Below are 22,681 nucleotides of genomic sequence, written 5' to 3' on the forward strand. Positions count from 1 at the left end.
AATGCAGTCAACACAAAAGGTGGAAGAAAAGGTATTATTCTTTAAGAGTGTTGTGCCTCTAAGTCATTTTGACCATTCATCTTATTATATCAGATGAAGAGCAGTGATAAGGGCTGGGAAAATAAAAAAATACAAACAAATAATCCCTATATGTTTTAGTCAAGTAGTGTCTGAAATTACATACACAGGTTATTTGACCTTTAGTTGTAGCACCTCTATCAGGTCAATCAATGTAATGCAAAGACAGAGGAAACATCACACACAAAAAAGAAATACAAAAAATAGAGTTTACAATTAATTAAACTGAACTTCTTTGATCTGAATGACAAAGATACGTAAATAACCTTCTTTCCACTCCGCCATGACGGTGTGACACAAAGACAGCGCTGTGAGGAATTGTGTGCTGAGCGCACACTGCCGTCCCCTGAGCTTCTCCACCAGGCCGGGAGCAGACATGAACAGGCCACCGCAGGAGAACGGATTCCAATTTAAGTCCATGGGCTGCACATATACAGAGAAATAAGATGGTACACGTGATAAATGTTACAGTGGATTGACATCATTGCAACTGTTACTAACAAGAACAGAGTCTAATGGCAAGAACAATTGCCATAAAAACATCCAAAACCACAAGAAAAGAGAGAAAGAAGAAAAAAATGCAGTTCAAATATGCAGATTATATGATACCTCTGTTTCCTCTGCCCTGACTGATGCATCACCTGAGGAAGGAGATACATTATTTTATTTAATGACTTGCAAAAGGCATTTAAAATTCAAGTATAGTAAAGGATTTAGAATATTCACAAGTATAAATTAGAAAGAAAAAGAGAAAGAAAGAAATGGAAAACAGACGTGGGCTAAAACAGGATGTGGCTCAGACATACAACATATGGTTGATGTTGTTCTGACAAGGTTTCAATTACAGTTAGTCTTCAGTGGGCAGAACTGGTGTTAAATATTTAGTGGATGGTCTGGTGGATGTTGCATATGAACATGTAAAGTCTCTCTCTCTCTCTCTCTCTCTCTCTCTCTCTCTCTCTCTCTCTCTCTCTCTCTCTCTCTCTCTCTCTCTCTCTCTCTCTCTCTCTCTCTCTCTCTCTCTCTCTCTCTCTCTCTCTCTCTCTCTCTCTCTCTCTCTCTCTCTCTCTCTCTCTCTCTCTCTCTCTCTCTCTCTCTCTCTCTCTCTCTCTCTCTCTCTCTCTCTCTCTCTCTCTCTCTCTCTCTCTCTTGAGGAATGAGTTTCATGCAATGTTTATTTGGATCGCCTCCCTAGAGGGACCTTTCTTTCAGAGCCAGGGAAGAAACTTGACTCTCAAGTCATTATCACGCTAGGTTATATAAATTAATATTTGCAGGAGCAGATTTTACTGAGTTGATCAGACAAATGTTGTAAAATACATTCTGATAACACTTTACAATAAGGGTACATTAATGAACCGTTAGTTAATGCTAAATTAATGCTATAAATGGTTAGTAAATTCATAGTTCCCTTTCAGTCGATTCACTCGGTACAACACATTAGTATGGGATATCACACCCTCGCGTGGCTGATTGAAGACACCTCTATTCACGCCTTAAAAGGCAAATGACCTGTGGTGACGTATGTGAGGCCCCGCCCGCACATAAAACTCCGGTCACCACAGTCCTTTCTCAGTTCTTACGCTCTTCACCTCGCTAGGAACACCTCTTTGCATTTGCAGTCAGGCTAGCTAGCTGCTGCTAGTTAGCTCTGTTGTCCTTTAGCACCTTACGAACTAGCTTAACGGCTCCAGTTGGTGTAGCGTTGCTGCCCACGGAGCACTTGTTTCGTTTTCTGCTATTTCTACAAGTTTTTCGGGATGAACACACAACCTAAACCTGCGAGGAAGAAGTCTTCTGTTCGCTCCTGTCCTCAGGGGTGCGGCTTCTCCTTGCACGATAAGGACCAGCACGAAGCGTGTCCCGTCTGTCTGGGTATTGTCCACGCCAGGAGAGCGTTGACGGGGCCCGAAGCTTGTGTTTTTTGCCAACTGCTTCGGCACTCCACCCTTGAGAGGCGCGTTTCTTTCGTAGAACGAGTGCTCGGCCAGGCTACTGTCGCTCGGCAAGACCCACTCCTCTCCGAGTCGAGGGACCCTGCTTCGTCTGCGTCCGACTCAGATGAGCCTTTGGCCCACGTCCCTACTGGTGACTGGGCTGAACATATGGAGTTTGTTGACGGGCTAGCCAAACTTGAACCGGAGCCCTCCAAGAGCGCTAGACAGCTACCGCTGGAGCTAGTTGCTCCCCATGACGAAGATGACGTACTGGACATCGGCCTAGACGTGCATGGTTTATCGGAGGATGAGCAAGACGCACTTGCATCGGGCCAATATGCCACGACACTGCGCCGGTTGGCTATGGCGATACTTCTTTCTTTTCCCTGTATCGGCGTGCAGCGGAAAAGTTGGAGGTCGACTGGCCCGCTGCCGCACCGGCTCAGAAACAATCCCGCTTTGCGGAATTCTTCCTTCCCCAGGAACCTACTGCGACCAAAAACCGACTACCAATGTTTCCGGATTTTGTTTCGGAGCTAACGTCGGCTTGGAGCAAGCCACTTTCTACCCACGTCACAGTGCCGGGATATGGGCAGTATTTGGACCTGGACGGTGCTGACAAGGCTGGGTTAGTCAACCCCCCACCCATGGAACCATCTCTGGCGGCGTATCTTGCTCCATCGCAGAACCACGGTGTGGGCGGGCGGCCCCACTACGCTGCCATCCTGCAGGTTCTCTGCCTCGCAGTTGGATAAGATTTACCGAGCACAGGCAAGTAGGGGAGAACGGGGTAATTTGTCACATGGGTTGGATGTCACATTCGTTATATCTCGCCGCCATCTTCTAGGCTTTTACACAATGGGTTTATAACAAAACACTTGTTACCCTCAGAAAGTGTGAAGGGTAAACTATAGTTTAGATTGTGGTTAGCAAGCTAATTAGTTGTCAGATGGTTGTTGGCCTTGATGCTAGCAAGAAATTCAAGTTGGGGTTGGTCGTCACATTTTTTGGGGGGTTGGTTGTCACATGTTATCTCAAGGCTGCAGCCAGAAAAGGAACCCAATAACGAAATAAATTGTCAAGCTGTATCCTCACTGACACCCCAGAGAAGGAAAGAATAGAGCAGGAAAAGGCAGCTAGCAAGCAAAAGAAAAAAGGACAACAAAATCAAAACAACCCAGTGCATCCCAAACTAGACCAGCTGCCAAGGCTCCAGTAAGTTATGTAGGCCTATTTGTCAACTTGACAATGCAATTAAACTTTCAAATTTGGTTCTGCCTCCTTGCCTTCTTTTTAAGATTTTTCCCATTAAGATAACATTGTGACAAACAACCCCATAGTGTGTGACAACCGACCCCTTGATGGGGTTGGTTGTCACAATGTGTCAGAGTGTCTTTGATGGTAAATTACTTCTTCATTACAATAAGTTGGAAAAAAAGAGAGACACACATTTCTAGCCAACACCTTAAGCTTCAATTTAATGTAGGAATGGCTATTGACAGATGTTTTGGTGATGAGCAATTCTCACTAGAGTAAAAAGTGTGCCTACTTACCCCGTTCTCCCCTACCGCTAGTGCGCTGAGCTCGGTTACAATGCTCCAGACCTATCAGGCCATGTGCTTGGCGGAGCTCAGGTCGCTGATGCCTGCCGACAGTCCGACGGTGCCCCTCTTAAACGAAGTCCGAATTGCCACGGACTACATTCTTCGTGTTTCCCGCAGTGCAGCGCTCTCCCTCGGCAGAGGAATGGCTTCTACGGTGGTGGCACAGAGGCACCTGTGGCTCACTCTCTCAGACGTGCCGGAGAGGGACAGGGCTGTGTACTTCGATGAACCAGTGTCTGCTGAGGGCTTGTTTGGACATTCACTCAACGCCATTCAGGCGAAGTTTGAGACGAGGAAGAAGCAAACAGAGGCTCTGCGCAGCATCATCCCCAGACGCGACGCGAAGCCCAGGCCATCATCCAGTGCTTGTAGGCCTGCGAGCTCAAGCTTCCATCCTGTGAAGCAGCATCAGCCGCCGGGTCAAACTCCACCCCAGTCGGCTTGGAACAAAGGGCCGCCGCCGAGCTTCCATAAAGACTCTGCGATGCGGAGGAGGAAGCCACAAGACTCCTAGCTTTGGGAGTACAGAGGGCAGAGCAGCATGGAGACACTGCCAGCCCTCATCTGTTGCCGCCAAAGAGGCATCATTCATGTTATGTTCAAGGGTCCAGCCCCAAAAGGCGTTGTTCTCCCTTAACACAGTCTCCCAAGCACTCACCCCCCATACACACAAGTGCATGTTCATTTGCAAATGTTTCTGTGTCCAGTGCCCCAATAAAGGTGCCCCATGTTCAAGGTGTAAACATTCCCATGTTGAAACCAATAAAGGCTGCATTTTGTGTGAAAGATATTGCCTGTCAAAATACAAGTCAAATAAAACACAGCAGGCTGTTAATGCCGTCCCCTCCCGGCCCACTGGAGGGTGACATACTACCGCCTACAGTACAGGAGGTCAGCCGGCTGTCAGCACAACTTCCCCAGTGGCGCGCACGCACAGTCTGCCCATGGGTGGAAAGAACTGTCGCTATGGGTTACCGGTTACAGTTTTGCGCCCAGCCACCTCGCTTCCTCTCTGTAGTAAACACAGTTGTAACGAGCGAAGCAGCAGCCGTGCTGAGGGAAGAAATACACACGTTGCTGAGCAAAAAAGCAATTCGAGTGGTCCCGACTTCGGAGGCGAACAGAGGTTGGTACAGCCATTATTTCGTTGTCCCGAAGAAAGGGGGGGGACTACGTCCGATTCTAGACCTGCGTGTATTAAACAAATACCTCCGGTCTTACAGGTTCAAAATGCTAACACTCAGACAGCTACTGAACGCTGTCGGTACGGAAGATTGGTTTGCAACGATCGATCTAACAGACTCATACTTCCATGTAGCGATCCACCCGCACCACAGACAGTTTCTCAGGTTTGCGTTCGAAGGGACGGCATACGAATACCTGGTGCTACCGTTCGGTCTGCCGCTAGCCCCCCGCACCTTTTCATAATGTGTCGAGGCGACGTTAGCTCCTCTTCGACAGAAGGGCGTTGGCATCCTAGCCTACCTAGATGATTGGGCTTTGGTGGCAAGCTCCAAGGAGCAAGCAGCAGTGCAACTGTCGCTAGTTCTGTCTCTCATTCAAGCGCTAGGGTTTTCAGTGAACAAACGAAAAAGCTCGCTGTACCCGAGTCAGCAGTTTTCCTTTCTCGGACTCGAAATATGCTTTGTTTCAGGCCGAGCATCGGCTGTGCACGCGGCGTCATCTCCGACGAATGCTGGCAATAACCCCGTCTTGAATGTCAGCTCTCCTCCCATGGAGGGATCCCGCTCTACTGAGACAAGGTTCCGCGATAGGGAGGGTGACTTTTCGCAAGGTGCTGTCCACGGATGCCTCCCTCTAAGGGTGGGGGGCTCTGTGCGACAGTGTCGCGTTGAGAGGGGTTTGGTCGCCGGCTCAAAGCCAGCTTCACATCAACCACTTGGAAATGCTAGCAGTGTTTTTAGCCCTAAAGCATTTCTGTCCAGCTTTGACAGGCCAGCATGTCCTGATCAGGACAGACAACACAACTGTGGTTTCATATATAAACAAGCAGGGAGGGACCCGCTCACTTCCTCTGTTAAAACTGTCTCGCTCTATGTTACTATGGTGCAGTGTGCATTTTCTGTCTCTTAGAGCCACCCATATCCCAGGTCATTTGAACCTAGGAGCAGACCATCTTTCCAGGGGAGGGCCTCTAGTGAGGGAATGGAGGTTGCATCCAGCAGTGGTGGCTCAGATATGGGAGCGCTTCGGCAGGCCAGAAGTCGACCTCTTTGCCTCCAGGTCGAACACCCACTGCCCCTTGTTCTTTTCCATGACGGATCGAAACGCGCCTCTGGGAATGGATGCGCTAGCTCATCAAATGGCCGAACACTCTCCTATATGCGTTTCCTCCTGTGGAGATGATATCGCCTATTCTGGAGAGGGTGCGGGGCAGGGGCTGTCCCTGATACTGGTGGCGCCGCAGTGGCCAGCGAAGTCATGGTATGCAGAGATGATCAACCTGTTGATGGAGAGGCCGTGGCCTCTTCCTCTCATCAGCAACTTCCTTTCCCAGGCAGGGGGGGAGGTAATTCATCCACTCCCCGAACTGTGGCGTCTTCATGCTTACCTGTTGAAAGGTCCAATCTGATAGCTGAGGGTCTGCCTCTGAGTGTCGTGGAAATGATCCAAAGCGCAAGAGCATCGTCCACCAGAGGCTTATATGCCTATAAATGGCGGGCATTCGAGCAGTGGTGTGAAGACCAGAATGTTCTCCCTTTTCAGTGCTCTATTGTGGACGTTTTAACGTTCCTTCAGGGGCTTTTGGATAAAGGGCTTTCCTTTTCCACAATTAAGGTCTATTTGGCGGCTATATCGGCCTGTCATATCGGCTTTGATGGTGTGACACCAGGTGCTCATCCTTTAGCCGTGCGATTCTTAAAGGGAGTTCGCCGGTTGAGGCTGTTAAATCCAGCGTTCCCTCATGGGATTTGGTCTTAGTACTCTAAGTCTGTCACTATGAAATTTGTTTCATACAAGACTGCACTACTCCTCGCTTTGACCTCTGCAAAGCGAGTTGGCGACCTTCATGCGTTATCTGTGCATTCCTCTTGTACCCAGTTCACCTCAGATGGCTCCAAGGTGACTTTGCGTCCGAATGCGGCATATTTGCCTAAAGTCATTCCTGCGGCTTATAACTCTATGACATTTGAGCTCTCAAGCTTTTGTCCTCCTCCTTTTGCCTCTGAAGAGCTGAGTGTCCTGTGCGTATGCTGCGCACCTACATTGACCGCACTCAGGGTGTGAGGCTTTGTGACCAGTTGTTTGTTTGCTTCGCTAATCCGGCAAGGGGAAAGGCCCTGTCTAAACAGCGACTTTCCCACTGGATTGTGGAAGCGATCTCCCTGGCTTATAGCAGCAGAGGCCTCCCCTTACCCCAAGGGCTGCTCTGGGGGCGTGATTATATGTCCCATACTACTGTAATGTGTTGTACCGAGTGAATCGGCTGAAAGGGAACGACATGTTATGAATATGACTTCGGTTCCCTGAAGGAGAGGAACGAGGTACATCACATGGTTGCCCCACTCCGCAGCTGGGCTTGGTGAAGAGCGGTTACTGAACTGAGAAATTACTGTGGTAACCGGTGTTTTATGTGCGGGCGGGGCCTCACATACGTCACCACAGGTAATTTGCCTTTTAAGGCGTGAATAGAGGTGTCTTCAATCAGCCACTCGAGGGCGTGATATCCCATAGGGGAGAACGGGGTAAAATGTCACACGGGTTGGTTGTCACAATCGTTATATCTCGGAACCAGAAGGCGCTGTCAGTGAAATTTTGGTATGTAAATATCCAGAATTGGGATCAGAGGTCACCTACATAGTCTTCCTTGGAGTTAGACTGCTGAATTTGAGGTGAGAGGACTGTTTGTGTTTTTTATGTCAAATTGAAAATATTTAGCTCCTCAGTTTTTTTCTTCTAGGCTTTTACACAATGGGTTTATAACAACACACTTGTTACCCATAAAAAGTGTGAATGGTAAACTATAGTTTAGATTGTGGTTAGCAAGCTAATTAGTTGTCAGATGGTTGTTGGCCTTGATGCTAGCAAGAAATTCAAGTTGGGGTTGGTCGTCACATTTTTTGGGGGGTTGGTTGTCACATGTTATCCAAAGGCTGCAGCCAGAAAAGGAATCCAATAACGAAAGAAATTGTCAAGCTGTATCCTCACTGACACCCCAGAGAAGGAGAGAATAGAGCAGGAAAAGGCAGCTAGCATGCAAACAAAAAGGGCAACAAAATCAAAACAACCTAGTGCATCCCAAACTAGACCAGCTGCCAAGGCTACAGTAAGTTATGTAGGCCTATTTGTCAACTTGACAATGCAATTAAACTTTCAAATTGAGTTCTGCTTTCTTGCCTTCTTTTTAAGATTATTCCCATTAAGATAACATTGTGACAAACAACCCCATAGTGTGTGACAACCGACCCCTTGATGGGGTTGGTTGTCACAATGTGTAAGGGTGTCTTTGATGATTAATTTCTTCTTTATTACAATAAAATAGAAAAAGTGAGGGGTACACATTTCAAGCCAACACCTTAAGCTTCAATTTAATGTAGGAATGACTTTTGAAAGATGTTTAGGTGATGAGCAATTCTCACTAGAGTAAAAAGTGTGCCTACTTACCCCGTTCTCCCCTACTAATGTGTTGTTCCTCATTCCTCTCCTTCAGGGAACCGAAGTTATATTCATAACATATCGTTAACGCCTATTAAGTAAGTGTTAATGCTTAGTTAACTAATGCTTAGTGAAGCATAAACTAAGCATAACCGTTAGTTAGTGCTTATTTTATGTGTATTAAGCATTTACTAAGCATTTACAGTAAAGTAAATGTACCCCTATTGTAAAGTGTTACCCACATTCTTAGACACAGACAACATTGTAAGATAATTGAGTGCTGAACAAAGACTGATTTCAATTTAGCAATTTCATACTTGCTGTTTATATTAAAAAACACCTTTTTCTACTGTATTTTGCAATGTCATCTGATCAATAATGGCATGTTAATGAGTTTAACCCTGATGCCTTGTTAAAAAGAAAGTTACCTTGGGACTGCTTACTACAAGATTTGTATTTTGACCTTTAAACTGCAATACAATTATGAAAGATCAATATTTTTTCCATTCCCCCCCCATTTTTTTCATGTAGAGGATATTGTATAATGTCTATCCTGATTAAATTAATCACAATTAAAAATGAAAGCTTTAGATGCCAGTTTTGATCATATACCCTTTACCAATTTGTATGGCAAGGGAACAATCACAGCCAAAAGTATCTCAATACTGCACAACTACACAAATGTCCCTTAACAAGGCATAAGGGTTAAGACTTTTGTATTGTCAGGTTGTGATGTTTGCATGTGGACAATAGGCCAACTCGCAGAGAAAAAGCTACGAAAATACCCGTGTAGGTGTGGAAATGGCCTCAGTTTATCTTTACCATAGATCTCCCCAGCTATGCAGCATTGTCTGAAGAGCAGACGGTTCTGGGTCAGTGTCCCAGTTTTGTCACTCAGCAGGTATCCCACTTGGCCGAGCTCCTCGTTCAGTGAGGTATTCCTGGCCTGCGCCGGTCTGTCTGCCGGCTGCCAATACATCTCTATATCCCAGCCAATAAAGAGGCTGTGGACCGTGTGGATCACCTCAAACCTGTTGAAACACAAAACACGGCCGTATTTCCACCTTGCTGTCTCTACCCCTCCAATGCAGTGCAGTATTGTAGAAGGAAACTAACGTGATGTAGAGAGTTATGGGCATTGCCGGGCTGAGCAGGATGATGTAGCTCCAGTACATGAGGAACCCTGTGTAGGCAGGATTGCCGTTAACCACCAGAGCATTCAGAAACCCTGTCTGGCTCATGACCCGACTCGAAAACACACCGCTGCCGATGGCAAGGAGCAGAGCTGCTAGCAGCACGGACAGGACTATCTACGGAGCCAGAAGATAGACACACACAGTTTAGAATAACTCCGTGAAATGACCCATGTGCATGTTACTTGGAATACGAAATTGTGTAATAACTGATAAATATATAAAACAAATATTTTTATAAAATGCTAACATTCTGTGCAAGGACGTGTACAACAGACAAAGTCTCCACTAAAACACAATGGCAAAGGGTCATAATTGAATATATTTCTCTTGATTACTTAACGTGGAATACATTGTTAAGATAATGGGTTTCATAGAACCTTGGAGCCATTTATGCCCTACATTGGAATGGATTTGTCTACTGCTATGGTGAGTTGTGTTGGATTAAATTATGTGTTTTTATTTTATTTTCTCATCTATCATGACCTAACACCTGTGTCTCTTCTCATGTAGATATACAGTATGTCTGGATATGTGAGCTGGGTTTGTTTTTGTTCTTAGACGGGGGTTGTCCCTGAAAGTGTCAATAAACATATATTATACATTAAAAAAAGGATACCTCTAAGATGATTCTCATTCTTGCCATCCCTCTGCCCCACTCACCCCGACCACCACTTTGTTGAGAACTTTTTCCATTTGAGTCATCTTCACTCTCAGTTTCCCACAGTTCCTCAGGATCTTAGTGTCCGTGCCTGGTACAGAACAGACAACTATTAAATGCTATCGCTGCGGCGGCCTTTGCCGAGCGAGTTGGGAGTCCATCCTGCAGCCAGAGGGTTAGAGTTCAAGCCCTTGTGTTACTAAATATCTGCTGACGTGCCTTTGAGCAAGATGCTGAATCCCTACCAGTTCCGGGGGTGTGTGACCCTGCTGCCAAGAGGTCAGAGGGAAGAGAGAATCAATAAAGTATCACATTATGTTTTCTAGAGATGTTGTCTGACTCACATAGACTACTTAAGGTCGTTGAGCTGCTTTTGTTAAAATGACAAATACAAAAGCCATATTTTCCGACTGTTCAAGGGCAGAAACTGATTCCAACTTAGTCTAACTACAACAACAATATGTCAACCTTGATCCTGCACTACTCAAAGTAGGATGTGTCAAGTGTGTGTCAGGAGGGTTAGAGTTATAATCAGGCTGAACTGGGGTCACGCCAATAGACAGTCTCTGATGGATGGTATAAAACACATCTCTGGACGAATTTGATCTATTGATCTGCTTTACCAGAACCGAAAGGGTCACAGCAGCGAGATCCATGACACCTCTGCCTGGTCCAGTAATATCCGATCAATGATCACTTAAGAGACGGAAGGAGCCTGTAATATGCCAGACGTTAACAGACCCACATTTAAGACACAGCTGCAAGAGTTAAGTACTGCCCATAATTAGCAGTATAATGTATTCCACATAATAAAATTTGTCATTGAAACAAGTTGAGGCCACAGTAGAAGGTGAAATGAGGATAGGTGGCCTGGATGCAAAAACATCTTGCAATAGTTTTCTCTTTTATCATCCAATTCTATGGGGCAATGCATCATATACTATATCCTCTCTTCTTCCTGTTTGCTTCAGTGTCATTTTAAGACTCAATAAACTACTTTGATGGTGGCTAGCAGCCATTTAATGAAGCAATACAGTAGCATCGTACCCCTCACTAACATTTCTCAGGCAAATAAAAATCGCCAGAAATAATTTTTGATATCCTCTTTTCTAAACTGAATAAATGATTCTATATGTACCAGTGTATATGGTTAAGCCGTAGGCAAACTCTGTGTTGCGTAGGATTGTTCCTCTCAGGAGGATATGCTCGTTGTCCAGCAGTAGACACTTCCCCCGCCAGTTCAGCTGGCCTCTGAAGGTGTACAGGCGATTGTTGGGCTCCTCACAGAGCATGGTGCCTGCAAAAGGAAAGTTTATATTTGCTCTTGCCTTCAACAACAAGGATGCAATTCTGTACATTGTTGACTTGTACATTTCTGAATTGACATTCTAAATAGAAAACATTTATTCACCATCAAAGGCAGCAAGCGCCTCCTCAGAAGGGTGAGAGGTCAGCTCATCATGAGTAGCACTGAGCGCCTGCCGGTACTTGAGGTTAGTTTCTCTATATGAAGAAAAGACCACTTTTACGAGTTGCATCAACACAACACAACACAACACAACACAACACAACACAACACAACACAACACAACACAACACAACACAACACAACACAACACAACACAGGTGATTCATTCATCAGAACAAATATGTCAAGGGACAGTGCAGTTGGTATTCTACAAAGAGTTAAGGTTTTGATTACATTTGGTTGAGGATGAATTAGGACATTTTCATTTAGTTTAGTAGTCAATTCTTTCGAGCTTATTTTACTGTATATGATGTATATATACATGTACTGTATACAATGATTGTATAGTTTTCATTGAATTATTAGACTTCAATTCTTACCCATCAATATCAGCCGTTTCCACATAGCACAGACTGTGAGGCTGTGAACTACATAGGAGGAGAAGGTCGGCCTGGAAAGAGAGAGAAAGTGGAAAGATGAGGGGAATATAAATAAAGAAAAAAAATCTAACATTAGCCGCAGTGTGCAGCCATTTTTTAATTGAAGAAAATACTTATATATAGAGCATAAATATATACGTAGGTATAGAGTACAAATGTGCTCCTTTTTTTACAGCTGTCTATAGGGACAGGGTTAACAAGCAAATGTTCTTCTTGCACAACAATCATTAATCACACACTTTGTTTTTCTACAAATTTAAAAACTCACAGGGATGACTTGGTCTTTGTGGAGACGCAGAACATCTCCTACACAGATATCCTTCCATTGTGCTGTGCTGAAACTAAGAGAGTCAAAAGGCTTTCATATGCTATTATTTCAAAGACATCTCATAAATAAGCAATGTTACCATATAGACATTACATGCACAGTAATACTGTTTTTCATAGATTAAACATAATCAATCAGTAATACAAATCATAAAACACTGTCTATCTTTTAAATATAGGATTTGGAATAATAATAAAAAATTATTATATTAGGAACAATTGCATAGTTATTTTCATTATAAGCTCACAACTCCCATTTAGACTAACCTGTCAACATTATATGTTTGTCACTTTACAGTACAGCAAAAAGGAAGGAGGCGGGCCTTTAACCAACTATCCCTCAGTGCTAAAACAATGCACTATTAATTTTTCTTTAATGCTTTTCTCATGCAGTTACCGTGCCTTAGAGGGTAGTGTGCAAAATATTTCTTGAAATTGTTCACACAGGGAAAAATACATCGTCTGGAATATAACAGTAACAGAAGTAAATAGAAAAATAGAAATAGTATCTCAGTCATTAGTATGTCAACAAGAGGTTGGTTTTTCAAAAGGTGTTGAAAATGCAATGAAAAGCAAGTGTTTTTTTTTTTGCCTGCCTCTAATGCACAAAGGAAACATCTAGGGATTAAGTCATTCACACTTCATTAGTGTTTCATTAGAGGGGCAGTTTCAAACTGGAACTGCACAGAGTCCTGAGAGAATAAACCCAACTGTCTTGGCCCTCACCTCTGGGACACGAGTACGTCACAGGGTCGGGAGTTAATCTCAGAGTCACTGCGTCTCCTTGCCTGGACGGGAGAGATGGAACCCAAAAAGAGAATTAGAGAAGGAGAAAAGAGATGGATTGAGGCACCTGACAAGAATGCAGAAAAAGAGTGATGGACAGGGGAAGCGCGTGAGAAGGAGTGCGGGTGGCCGTGAAAGGTTGAACAAGAGAGAGAGTAGAAAGTAGGAATGCCATTATGGGGCTCTACAGTGACACCAGCTGGGAGATTTACACCCTCCACTAAATGATTAGTCAATAGAGAGGGGTCAAGCAAGCGTTTCACCCAGAGCTGTTAACGACCGTAACTCAGTGATGCACTTAACCAGAGAATTCGCCATGCAAAACATCACGCCAGCATTTAAAAGGAAAGGCTTTAATGATAGGGGAGAAAATTAATGCTACTGGGATGACTGGTTCTGTCAGTGAGGAGAGGACAAGGAGTCAATGAGGACAATGAAGGAGATAAAGAAGTGCGTCCATGCCTAAGTGCCAGGTGCATAATTACAGTCGTATATTTGTGTTTAAGCTCAGGCTTTGGCTTTTGCATGTGAAGGATATGCCCCCCTTTAAGAATTCCCCCATGTTCAGAAAAGAGGGTGGGGGGATGCTCACCATGTCATTGGCAAGGTCTTTCAGCCCCCTCACGGTGAGTACAGCGAGCAGTGGGATGATGGAGATGTACCATGGTATGGATGAGATGGCAGGGACACACTGTAAACCACATGCATGACGTGTGGATATACTGTATATACTGTATAAACCATATTTGTGCTTCCACAAGTAATAACGTTAGGTTTATAAAAAAACATTAAACAGTTGAAATAGGGGGTAAAAAAAAGGACTTTGAAGGTACTTTGAGGTTAAATAACTTTGTCAGAGCACACTGGAAAAATGGGATGCTCTTCTAGTCTAATGGACTGATGGGGTTCTCTAGAAGACGAATTTGTGATGTCAGGGTCGAGTGATAATAGCAACGTGACCAAAGAATGTTTAGTTAGTTTTAAATAAAGATTCCCTGAGGTGGAAACTGAATTTACTGTGAGGTGTGTCCCGAGATTTTGCTTGAATGTAAAAAAAAAAAAAAAATAGTTGAAATGAAAATAATTGAAAATTAAATAATTGGATATTTAGATCAGTTGAAGAAACATCATTAGAATCTGACTGCACAGTCAAAAAAAAAATTCAAACTTTGTCCCACAATACTGTTAAGTACTTTTTTTTGTCATTTTCATCATCCTGACAGCTAGGCCTCTTTGAATATTGTAAACACATTACAGTAAAGGCTACTGTCAAAGCAAGAGAGACTTGGTCTCACCTGCATCACCATCATGAGGAGGAAGTAGAGATTGGCCACTCGCTTGAACTGTTCAAACAGTGTCAGGGGCAGGAAAGTCAGGGGGGAGAACTTGTGGCTGCGCATCACATTATCCTGGCAACCGATGAGAACAGCAACAGAGAGAGATATAGAGACACATACACAAGGGAGATGCACATCATCCACCTGTTTTCTCAATGAATCAGCATCCCAACAGATGTTAAGTGTATAGGTAAAGTTACAAATGTGTGACTGACTCACCGCGTATCGCCCCCAGCGAAAGCACAGAAAGGATTTCTTCCGTTTGTGGAAGGGGCGCCTGTTTGCCCTCACCTCCCATGTGAGGCCTGTAAGACACGTAAGGCTAACTCTTAGCTATCAGAGACAATTAACACACAATGATTTAATGTATCATTTACATCATAAGACAAGAGATGGATTTGTGTGTGTGCAGAGCCGGCCCAAGCCTTCATGGGGGCCTAAGCGGAATATGATCAGGGGGCCCCTCTCCAATCGTAGCGCTGCCCAAATTATTGCCCATTGTTAAATGTTATCCCCACATCCAGTGTTTTCTGCTAGTGCATCCAATGTCCAGATGGGTGAAAATATATGACAGTTGAGATCCTGAGCCTCCTAAGGGAGTCCGGGGGTATGCCCCCCCGGGAGATTTTTTTATACGTTTTTAAAGTGAAATGCATGAATCTGGTGCACTTTGAGAGAAAAATTAAGAGCCTAAATCTGAGAAATGTTGTGTGAACAAATACTTTTTAGACACTGGGTCGGATGAATTAGAAGCTATTGAAGAAAGGCACAATAAAATATTATGGAGGGTCCTCTGGGATGGGCTTGGAGCTCTTTTTCTTTTACGGGACATATTTCTCTGTAATATAATGAATGGATTTAAATGCAGTGAGAGGAACGAAGCAGAAGAACTCTGTTGTCCAGCTTTCTTTTTTTTTTACAAACGAGGCTGAAATAGGCAATAGACTATACACAGTGCATGGGCAACTGAGGGCAGCCCCATTTCCAAATGTTTTTAAATTAACTCAATACACACTGTGCATGGATGTGAACGTGACATGATCAGTTTATCTGGGAGGTAATCCGAAATTAACTGATTCAATTATTAGGCTATTAATTATCTAGACCAAAACATTGTGTTGCTTTTTTGTATGATGACTTACATTTGCATAATATGATGTCAATATCAAACACACAAACTAAAAAAAAATAAATAAAAAAAAAAATAAAAAAAATTGGGAGGGGGCCCCAAGCAACCGCTTAGTTCACTTATGTCTCGGGCCGGCTCTGTGTGTGTATGTGTGTGTGCTTCTGTGGCTGTGTATGTATGCCATTTATGTAGTGTACTGCTGTGAACCATATATATATATACTTGCATTGCCCATTGTGACAAATAGCATCTGATGTAGAAACATGATCCCTTATAGGAGAAAATGTCAGTCTAGGTAAAATATCACATGCAGACTGCTGTGTAAATATGACATTGATTGTTTAAGTAACTGGACATATACTTTAGTGGGTTTCATTTATAAATCTAAATCACTCACACTCTCTGTCACTCCCCTTTGAAAGCATATAAACAAACACAGTGAGATAAATAGACAGTGATGAAGAAGGGGAGACTTAAAAAGGGTAGGGGGAGATCAAAAGACAAATACCTGATTCAAAGCTTCCCTGGGCCATCATGCTGTGGAGACTCAGGCGTTTGTAGTCTCCAGGTATGCAAGACGAAGGAGACAACAGAGTGAAACGGCTGCCACAGTTTACCTCTAAGATTCGTTTATCATTCTTGCAACTCATTGAACTGCGTTGCCTACCAATACCATACCACAACAGACAAAAAGGTTATGAATCACTGCTGATGACCTAAACAGACTCCCCACAGTCCGTTCCTATTTCGTCCTCCATAAACCACTTGATTGGATAAACATAAAGTGAGCAGAAGGAAACTCTACGCTTGATTTATGGTATGACAAAAAAAAATAAAAAATGTACCAACTCTTGAGCCGTAGGGGCCACTCACACTAGGGCCGCGGCCCCGTGCCCGAGCTCATTTGCATACTAAAGTCTAGAACGTTTGGCTAGTGTGACCACGCCATCCGTATTCCAGCACGGAACAGCCCCTTGGCCACGGCACACTTGGGAGAGGTGTGCCGTGGCCAAAGTACAGATGCTAATGAGATGACTTGCGCACAAGGAAGCACACAAGCAAGCGCACAGGCGGCGTTCCTGACGTGAATTTATTAAGGATTCATTGTCCGTTAACGTCCGCTGCCTTTCTAGTCGGTACCAGAATTGCCCACCTCTTGGACTTGTAGCTACATAAAATGTGTGAGAATTAACGTGTGTGTAGGCCTAGGTGTGGGCTAATAAAAGAGGGAGAGAGCTAAATAGGTGAGCGCAGAAAGCAAAGCAAAAAGGTTTTCGTGTTTACTCACGTTCGTCAGATGATTTTTTTCTTTTTCCTCCCGTCAGCTGTCATAATACTGTCTTTACGCATGGCGGTGGAGAAGAACACAAAACAACACACAACGGGACTCCGCGGCCCGGTGATAAGGAAACAGTAGCCTACACTAAGGTTTAACAAGAAACTTTATAAAGACACTTAAAAAAACGATCTCTGCCCATACAAAAAGTTCTGACTTGGATTACTTGATGGAGCGATCGATGTGTATAAAACCATCCAGTACGTATGGTCTGATGACGGGCCGTTATATTAATAATAAACAGCGTGCTGCACAAATATGAGACTGTCCACCGCGACCTATTACGTCAAGGCTACATTTAAAAAAAAACAATAGATTAAGGATTCTCGTTGCTCTAATGTGGAAGTGGAATATTTGATGCAAATTTGACCGGATGAAAATATTCACAAACAGTCGTATAGCCTACAAGTAGACTACGCTCAGAATCCTAAACGCGCACGGTGACGTAGGCAAGGTGCAATCGTGCCCAGGCCACGAGCAGTGTGACCACGGGCCAGCGGGGGGAGGGGGGAGAATCGTGCTGAATCTTCCTGCAGCACGGAACAGGCAAACGGCCCTAGTGTGAGTGGGCCCCTAATCTCTGTTGGAAGCTGGATGAGCAATACTGTTGAGAGAAAACCTAGACTGCTCAGGACCAAACAACTGCATCAACCCTGCAAGGACTAATTCAACTGTAACTACTGGTTTTCATGCCAGGTTTTACCTCTTGCATTTAAGTCATTGGTAGTACCACATTTGATGACAAATTCATATACAAAGAGTGAAGCCTGAGAGGCCATTCAAATATGCTATGAATGAATCCTGTGTCCTAATCCTAATCATAAATAGAAGCATATTACGTATACATAACCAACACCCATCAGAAATAGTCATGCGTTTACCTGCACTCTTTGCCAGCACTGATCTTGTGCACTGTATAGCAGACGCATCCAGGTGACATAGATGAGCCATCAATCACGAAGCCCTACTGACCGCAGCTAGACATTAACATGGCTGTTTTCATGACCATCCCCAAGCTGCTTTTCATAACGCACACCTGTTTCCTCCTTTGTCCTTCTCCTGGTGTTACATGTTCGCTGCCCCGCCTTCCCCCTCGCTCCCAGGTGAAGGCTCCAGTATCGCCGACTGTAGTCCCTGTGCACCTTACCTGAGGAGAGAAAGAGGAGGGGCATCAGAGTGTTAGATAATCACTGCCTTGTGTATCTACATTTCTGCAGCTATTATCCTGTAAAAACAGAATATTTTTTTGTTTTTACTTTGGGAGTAAACTACCACACACCAAGATTCAAAACATACTTACTGGGTCAACTTTTTTCACAAACAGAAATAATGTCAGTGTCCCAGAAAGTCTTTATTCCCGTTTGGTAACGTTGCTTGTTTGCACCATACAACAGTGGGAGTATTGGTTTACAAGAATGTGAAAGGAGTAGCACTTTGCATTCAGACTGGAATTGAATAGCCAACATCAAACTCCAGTTCTCTTTCACTTTGGCTTCAAGCGTTAAATGAATCGGTTATACTTTTAGATTACATTTGAACATAGAACCTAAATTAATTTCAAAAACATATATATTAAAAAAAACATGTTCTTAACAAGAACAGCTATTTTAGTAGATGGCTACAGTTCAAAGCTACTTAGACAGACAGTATACAATATGTTTGTGAAACTCTTAAGTGGTGAGCAAGTATTTTTTCAAATGGCTGATTTTATTCAAACTAAACTTCAACTTTAGATAAATGTCAAGCGATACTTTGTTTAATATAAATACAGACAAATGATACACAACACATACAAGCGTTACCTTTTTTGCATAAGGGCTTTCATTAACCATTCTGCCTTCTTCATGAATCTCATGCCACCTGGTGGATATAAGCACCCACTGCAGTTTAGCCATCAGGTAAAGGTCAAAAAGGGTGAATTTGACAACAATGGCACCTCTGAACAAAAGGAAGCTCACTAAATTGTTATGTTCAAACAATGTCAGTTAAATGTATGCTTTGTGGTTCCATATCTCTCTCTCATTTCTCTTCCCTAGCTAAGTGAGGTCTTCCCCACAAATGCCACATATCAACACCTGAAGGTGTATGTCTCTTGCATCTTATATGTGTGTGTACGTGAGGTCTTGGCATATCTAGGGCAATCTTTCCTATCTATTTTTACAGCTGGCCTGTGCAGCAGAGTGGTTAGAGTGATGTGCCGGTCGGGTGGAATGGGTGCTCTCAGGCCTACAATAACAATGACAGTCAATAGGCCAGGCTTTTCCACCACAGTTTAACCGTTGCCCATGGCCGCTGCACAACCTTACAACCATAAACGCGCATGAGAATGGTCTTTTTGAGCATGTGGGTTTTTGTCAAGTCTACACTGCAAATGTGAAGAAAGATATGGATCAAGCTATATCAATCATTTAGATATTTCAATTATAGCCAGTATTTGAAAATAATGTATTAGTACATTCCAACCCAAATATTAAATAATAATTGTTACCAAACAGACAGTAATATGGGCTTCATATCAGCAAAGATACAAACACTTTGGCCATGCAGGAAGAAGTAAATTAAGAAAAAGGGCAAGTCAACTGCAGTCTTGCATTAATCATGGTAGTTTATGAGCCAGCAGTGAAAAGGAGAGCAAGCGCTGCAAACATTAGCAACACTTCATTTCATTTCAACACCTTTTAATTTCTTGGAACTGACCAATCAACATGTACATAACAAATTACAAAAACTATTTGCAGGTCAAATCTAAAGGAGAGTCACACTCTGACCACAGCATCAGCAGCCAGTGATACAAACACAAAAGGTCGAGATGACACGTTTAACTTCCTCATGTTTTGTTCACACAAAATGTGAAATATGAACAAAGTGCTAAACCTGAACCAGCTAAAAAAAAAAACGCAATGGCCTCTGCAGTAACCGAGAAAGTTCCAGGTCAAACTGTAATTTTTCTTAATTCTGGATGATTAATTCTTGGAAATAATCGCCCCAAAACAGATGCATTCATTATCTCTCTGAAATGTGTCACTCTGTGAACAACACCGGCCACTACAAGCATGTGTGATCACTTCCTGTTCTGTATCTCACAGTATCTCAGCAGGGCATGACCGTCCGTACACCCCTGACTGCAGCACAGTGAACGTGAGAAAGCACTGGGCTGTGTTAAGATGTTCAGTCCTCTTATTTCTCAGTTTCTACATTACAACTAGAAGGTTTTTATGTGGCACTTAAGAAACGTCACACTGCAGCTGACTATGAGGAGGTGATACTGTCCGTGCTCGCTGAGACTGAACTTCCTGTGGTTAGCAGCAGGAATCAGGCAACCAGAACCTTAACAATCACACATATGGCCCTCCTTTAAAGGATTGTCAAATAAATTGGGTTTGAAACGACATACAAAAGTAAGTTATATAAGTTAAGACGAAGCCGAAGCAAAGCAACATTTCATTTGAAGCAGACTTCTAATATATAGCAGGTCATTGAAAGTGGAACACCGGGGGTGGAGGCTTGGGTGGGAGTGTGAGTTTGTGTGTGAGGAGTGGGGGGGTGACATAACAACATCAAAGCTTATGGGAAAAAGGGGAGATGAGTCACCTCATCATTGGTGACTTTCACCTGAATAAAGTGGTAAAGTTAAATGTGTGGGTGCACAGAAAGTACGTCAGTAATGATCGTGAAAGTTCCCAAGCTGCAAAAACTCAAAGAAAACAACAGTAATCTGATAGTAACTTTGTTAATAAGAAAATGGCCTGTCTGGTTAAATAAAGATAAAATAAAGTAACAAGGAATGCCTTTGTAATTAATGCTTAAAATAGCTTATTCCTATGTGCAAAGCTCTCCTTCACACTGCACTAGCTGAAAACACATACAAAACAAATGAAAGCATCATACTAGAAAATAACTAACTTGATTAAACTCTGGAAAATTCAACTCTTATCAGCTCCTTCGAATAGGCCCTGAGGATGCATCTTACCAAGAACCATTTTTCTCTCAGGGGTGTCTCAGTTTATCACCCTTAACATTTCATGGTCAGTTTAAAGATCTCCTATTATACTACTTTTCTGCTCTTAATTTCTTGTTAAAAACTGCTATAGAGCAACCTGACACGAATCACATCACAAAAAACCATGTAGATTTTCGGGACACTCTTCCTCTTACCCTAGCGAGCACAGCAGTCTGCTCCACACACTGCTTTGAGCTTCTACGCCCCTCCCCCCCCCCCTCCTGCAAACCCCACTCCGTTGTGTAAATGCATGTACGTAATTATTTGATACGCTAGTATGGTTAAACATGACTATAAATCATTATAACAACATTTATAGGTCATAAAAGTCAAAAAGTATCATAGGTCCTCTTTAAACAACTCTGGGAAACATGTTCAGCAGAAGTAACAAAAATACTATAAGTCTCAAGAAACTGAAGACTTAAAACCGATTGGGGTGAACTACTGGCTGAACCACAAATGGACAATCAGGTTAGATAGTCATCAAAGTAGGGCTGGGCGATGTGACCTCAAATCAATCACAATTATCTAACATTTTACCTTGATTATGATTAATGAACGATTATTTTGTCTTTTTGCCCTCATAGTTCAATGACAAGGTTTGTACTGTAAATATGCTCCACGATTAAAGCTGGGATATTTTATCTAATGAAACAGTACATGTCTTATCTTTGTGATTTAAAAAAAAATTAAAAGGTGAAGTAAGCGGTTTATTTATGTTAATATAAGTGTAAAATCGCTCTTTATTCATACAGTGATCACTTGCATAATGTGCGCGTTTCATAAAGCCGATCTCTCAGTCAGCTGCTTTGCATGTAATCTGCAAATAAATTTATTGAAGTATCCCAAAATTTGTATCCAATCAGAAGAGAGAACGCTACAAACCGACACTCGTCTCACTCATATATAGTATATACACTCCATGGTCTCACTGCCGGTGCACGCCAAAGCAACAGATGGGTGAATGCGTATGCGCCTACAATGGCGGAGCAGGTAAAAATTCTTCCCAATGTCTGTTTTGATGGTTTTTATCAAGTTTTATCACATTTATGGATCTGAGATGATGCTAGATAATTTGCTGCTTGAAGACCGCAGTGCATTAATGTGGTGACGTAGGGACGAGCGAGGGGACTGCTAACTGTAACTAACAGGAAGTTAGCTAAAAGAACCATTCCGCTTACAGCACCTTTAAGGAAATGATTACAGATTAACAGATTAAATATTTATGGATTTATCGAATATTTCCAACTGAAATCAAAGCATCGATTGAAAGGTTGATCGTTTTTAGTATTTACATTGGATGTGTAAGACAGATCATTCAACACCTGGTGCATCCTTTCACAAAGAACCCCTGCATCCATATATTGGACGTAAACAAGACGTGAGGTTTTATTCAGCTGCATGATTTCCCGTATCATTACAAAAACAATAAGGATAAACAGTATACTGCTGAAGATTACATAACATTACATTTTATTTAGCTGATGCTTTTATCCAAAGTGACTTCCATTAAGTGCATTCAAAAAAGAAGGTACAACGTCAGAACAACAGGAAACACTTAGGTACTATAGCTTCAAATAAACTAAACTACAAAGTGCCACACGTAAGTGCTACATGGAGTTGTAACAAGTGTAATTTTTTATTATTATTTTTTTATTTAGTGAAAGTGCAGTCTGAAGAGATGTGTTTTTAAGGGTGCGGCGGAAGACTTGTAAACTATCAGCTGATCTGATGTTAATGGGGAGCTCGCTCCACCATTTTGGAGCCA

At 43.0% G+C, this 22,681-nt stretch overlaps 1 protein-coding gene across 1 annotated transcript in view; it reads right to left on the reverse strand.

The window, feature by feature from the left end:
* The window catches only part of atp8b3 (ATPase phospholipid transporting 8B3), a gene marked incomplete at both ends in the record, with an annotated part of 37,899 nt that extends 17,006 nt beyond the window's left edge, over positions 1 to 20,893 (reverse strand). The window contains 15 exons of the mRNA XM_080032845.1: positions 345 to 501; positions 688 to 719; positions 9,059 to 9,267; positions 9,353 to 9,546; positions 10,093 to 10,181; positions 11,229 to 11,387; positions 11,502 to 11,593; positions 11,939 to 12,009; positions 12,267 to 12,339; positions 13,052 to 13,113; positions 13,704 to 13,802; positions 14,407 to 14,520; positions 14,668 to 14,753; positions 17,950 to 18,060; positions 20,884 to 20,893. Coding sequence (XP_079888971.1) covers positions 345 to 501; positions 688 to 719; positions 9,059 to 9,267; positions 9,353 to 9,546; positions 10,093 to 10,181; positions 11,229 to 11,387; positions 11,502 to 11,593; positions 11,939 to 12,009; positions 12,267 to 12,339; positions 13,052 to 13,113; positions 13,704 to 13,802; positions 14,407 to 14,520; positions 14,668 to 14,753; positions 17,950 to 18,060; positions 20,884 to 20,893 — 1,558 coding nt within the window. The remainder of the gene's footprint in view (positions 1 to 344; positions 502 to 687; positions 720 to 9,058; positions 9,268 to 9,352; positions 9,547 to 10,092; positions 10,182 to 11,228; positions 11,388 to 11,501; positions 11,594 to 11,938; positions 12,010 to 12,266; positions 12,340 to 13,051; positions 13,114 to 13,703; positions 13,803 to 14,406; positions 14,521 to 14,667; positions 14,754 to 17,949; positions 18,061 to 20,883) is intronic.
* Positions 20,894 to 22,681: the final 1,788 nt, after the last annotated feature.

The sequence above is a fragment of the Ammodytes marinus genome, assembly GCF_949987685.1.
Source record: "Ammodytes marinus genome assembly, chromosome: 8".
Lineage (NCBI taxonomy): Eukaryota > Metazoa > Chordata > Actinopteri > Uranoscopiformes > Ammodytidae > Ammodytes > Ammodytes marinus.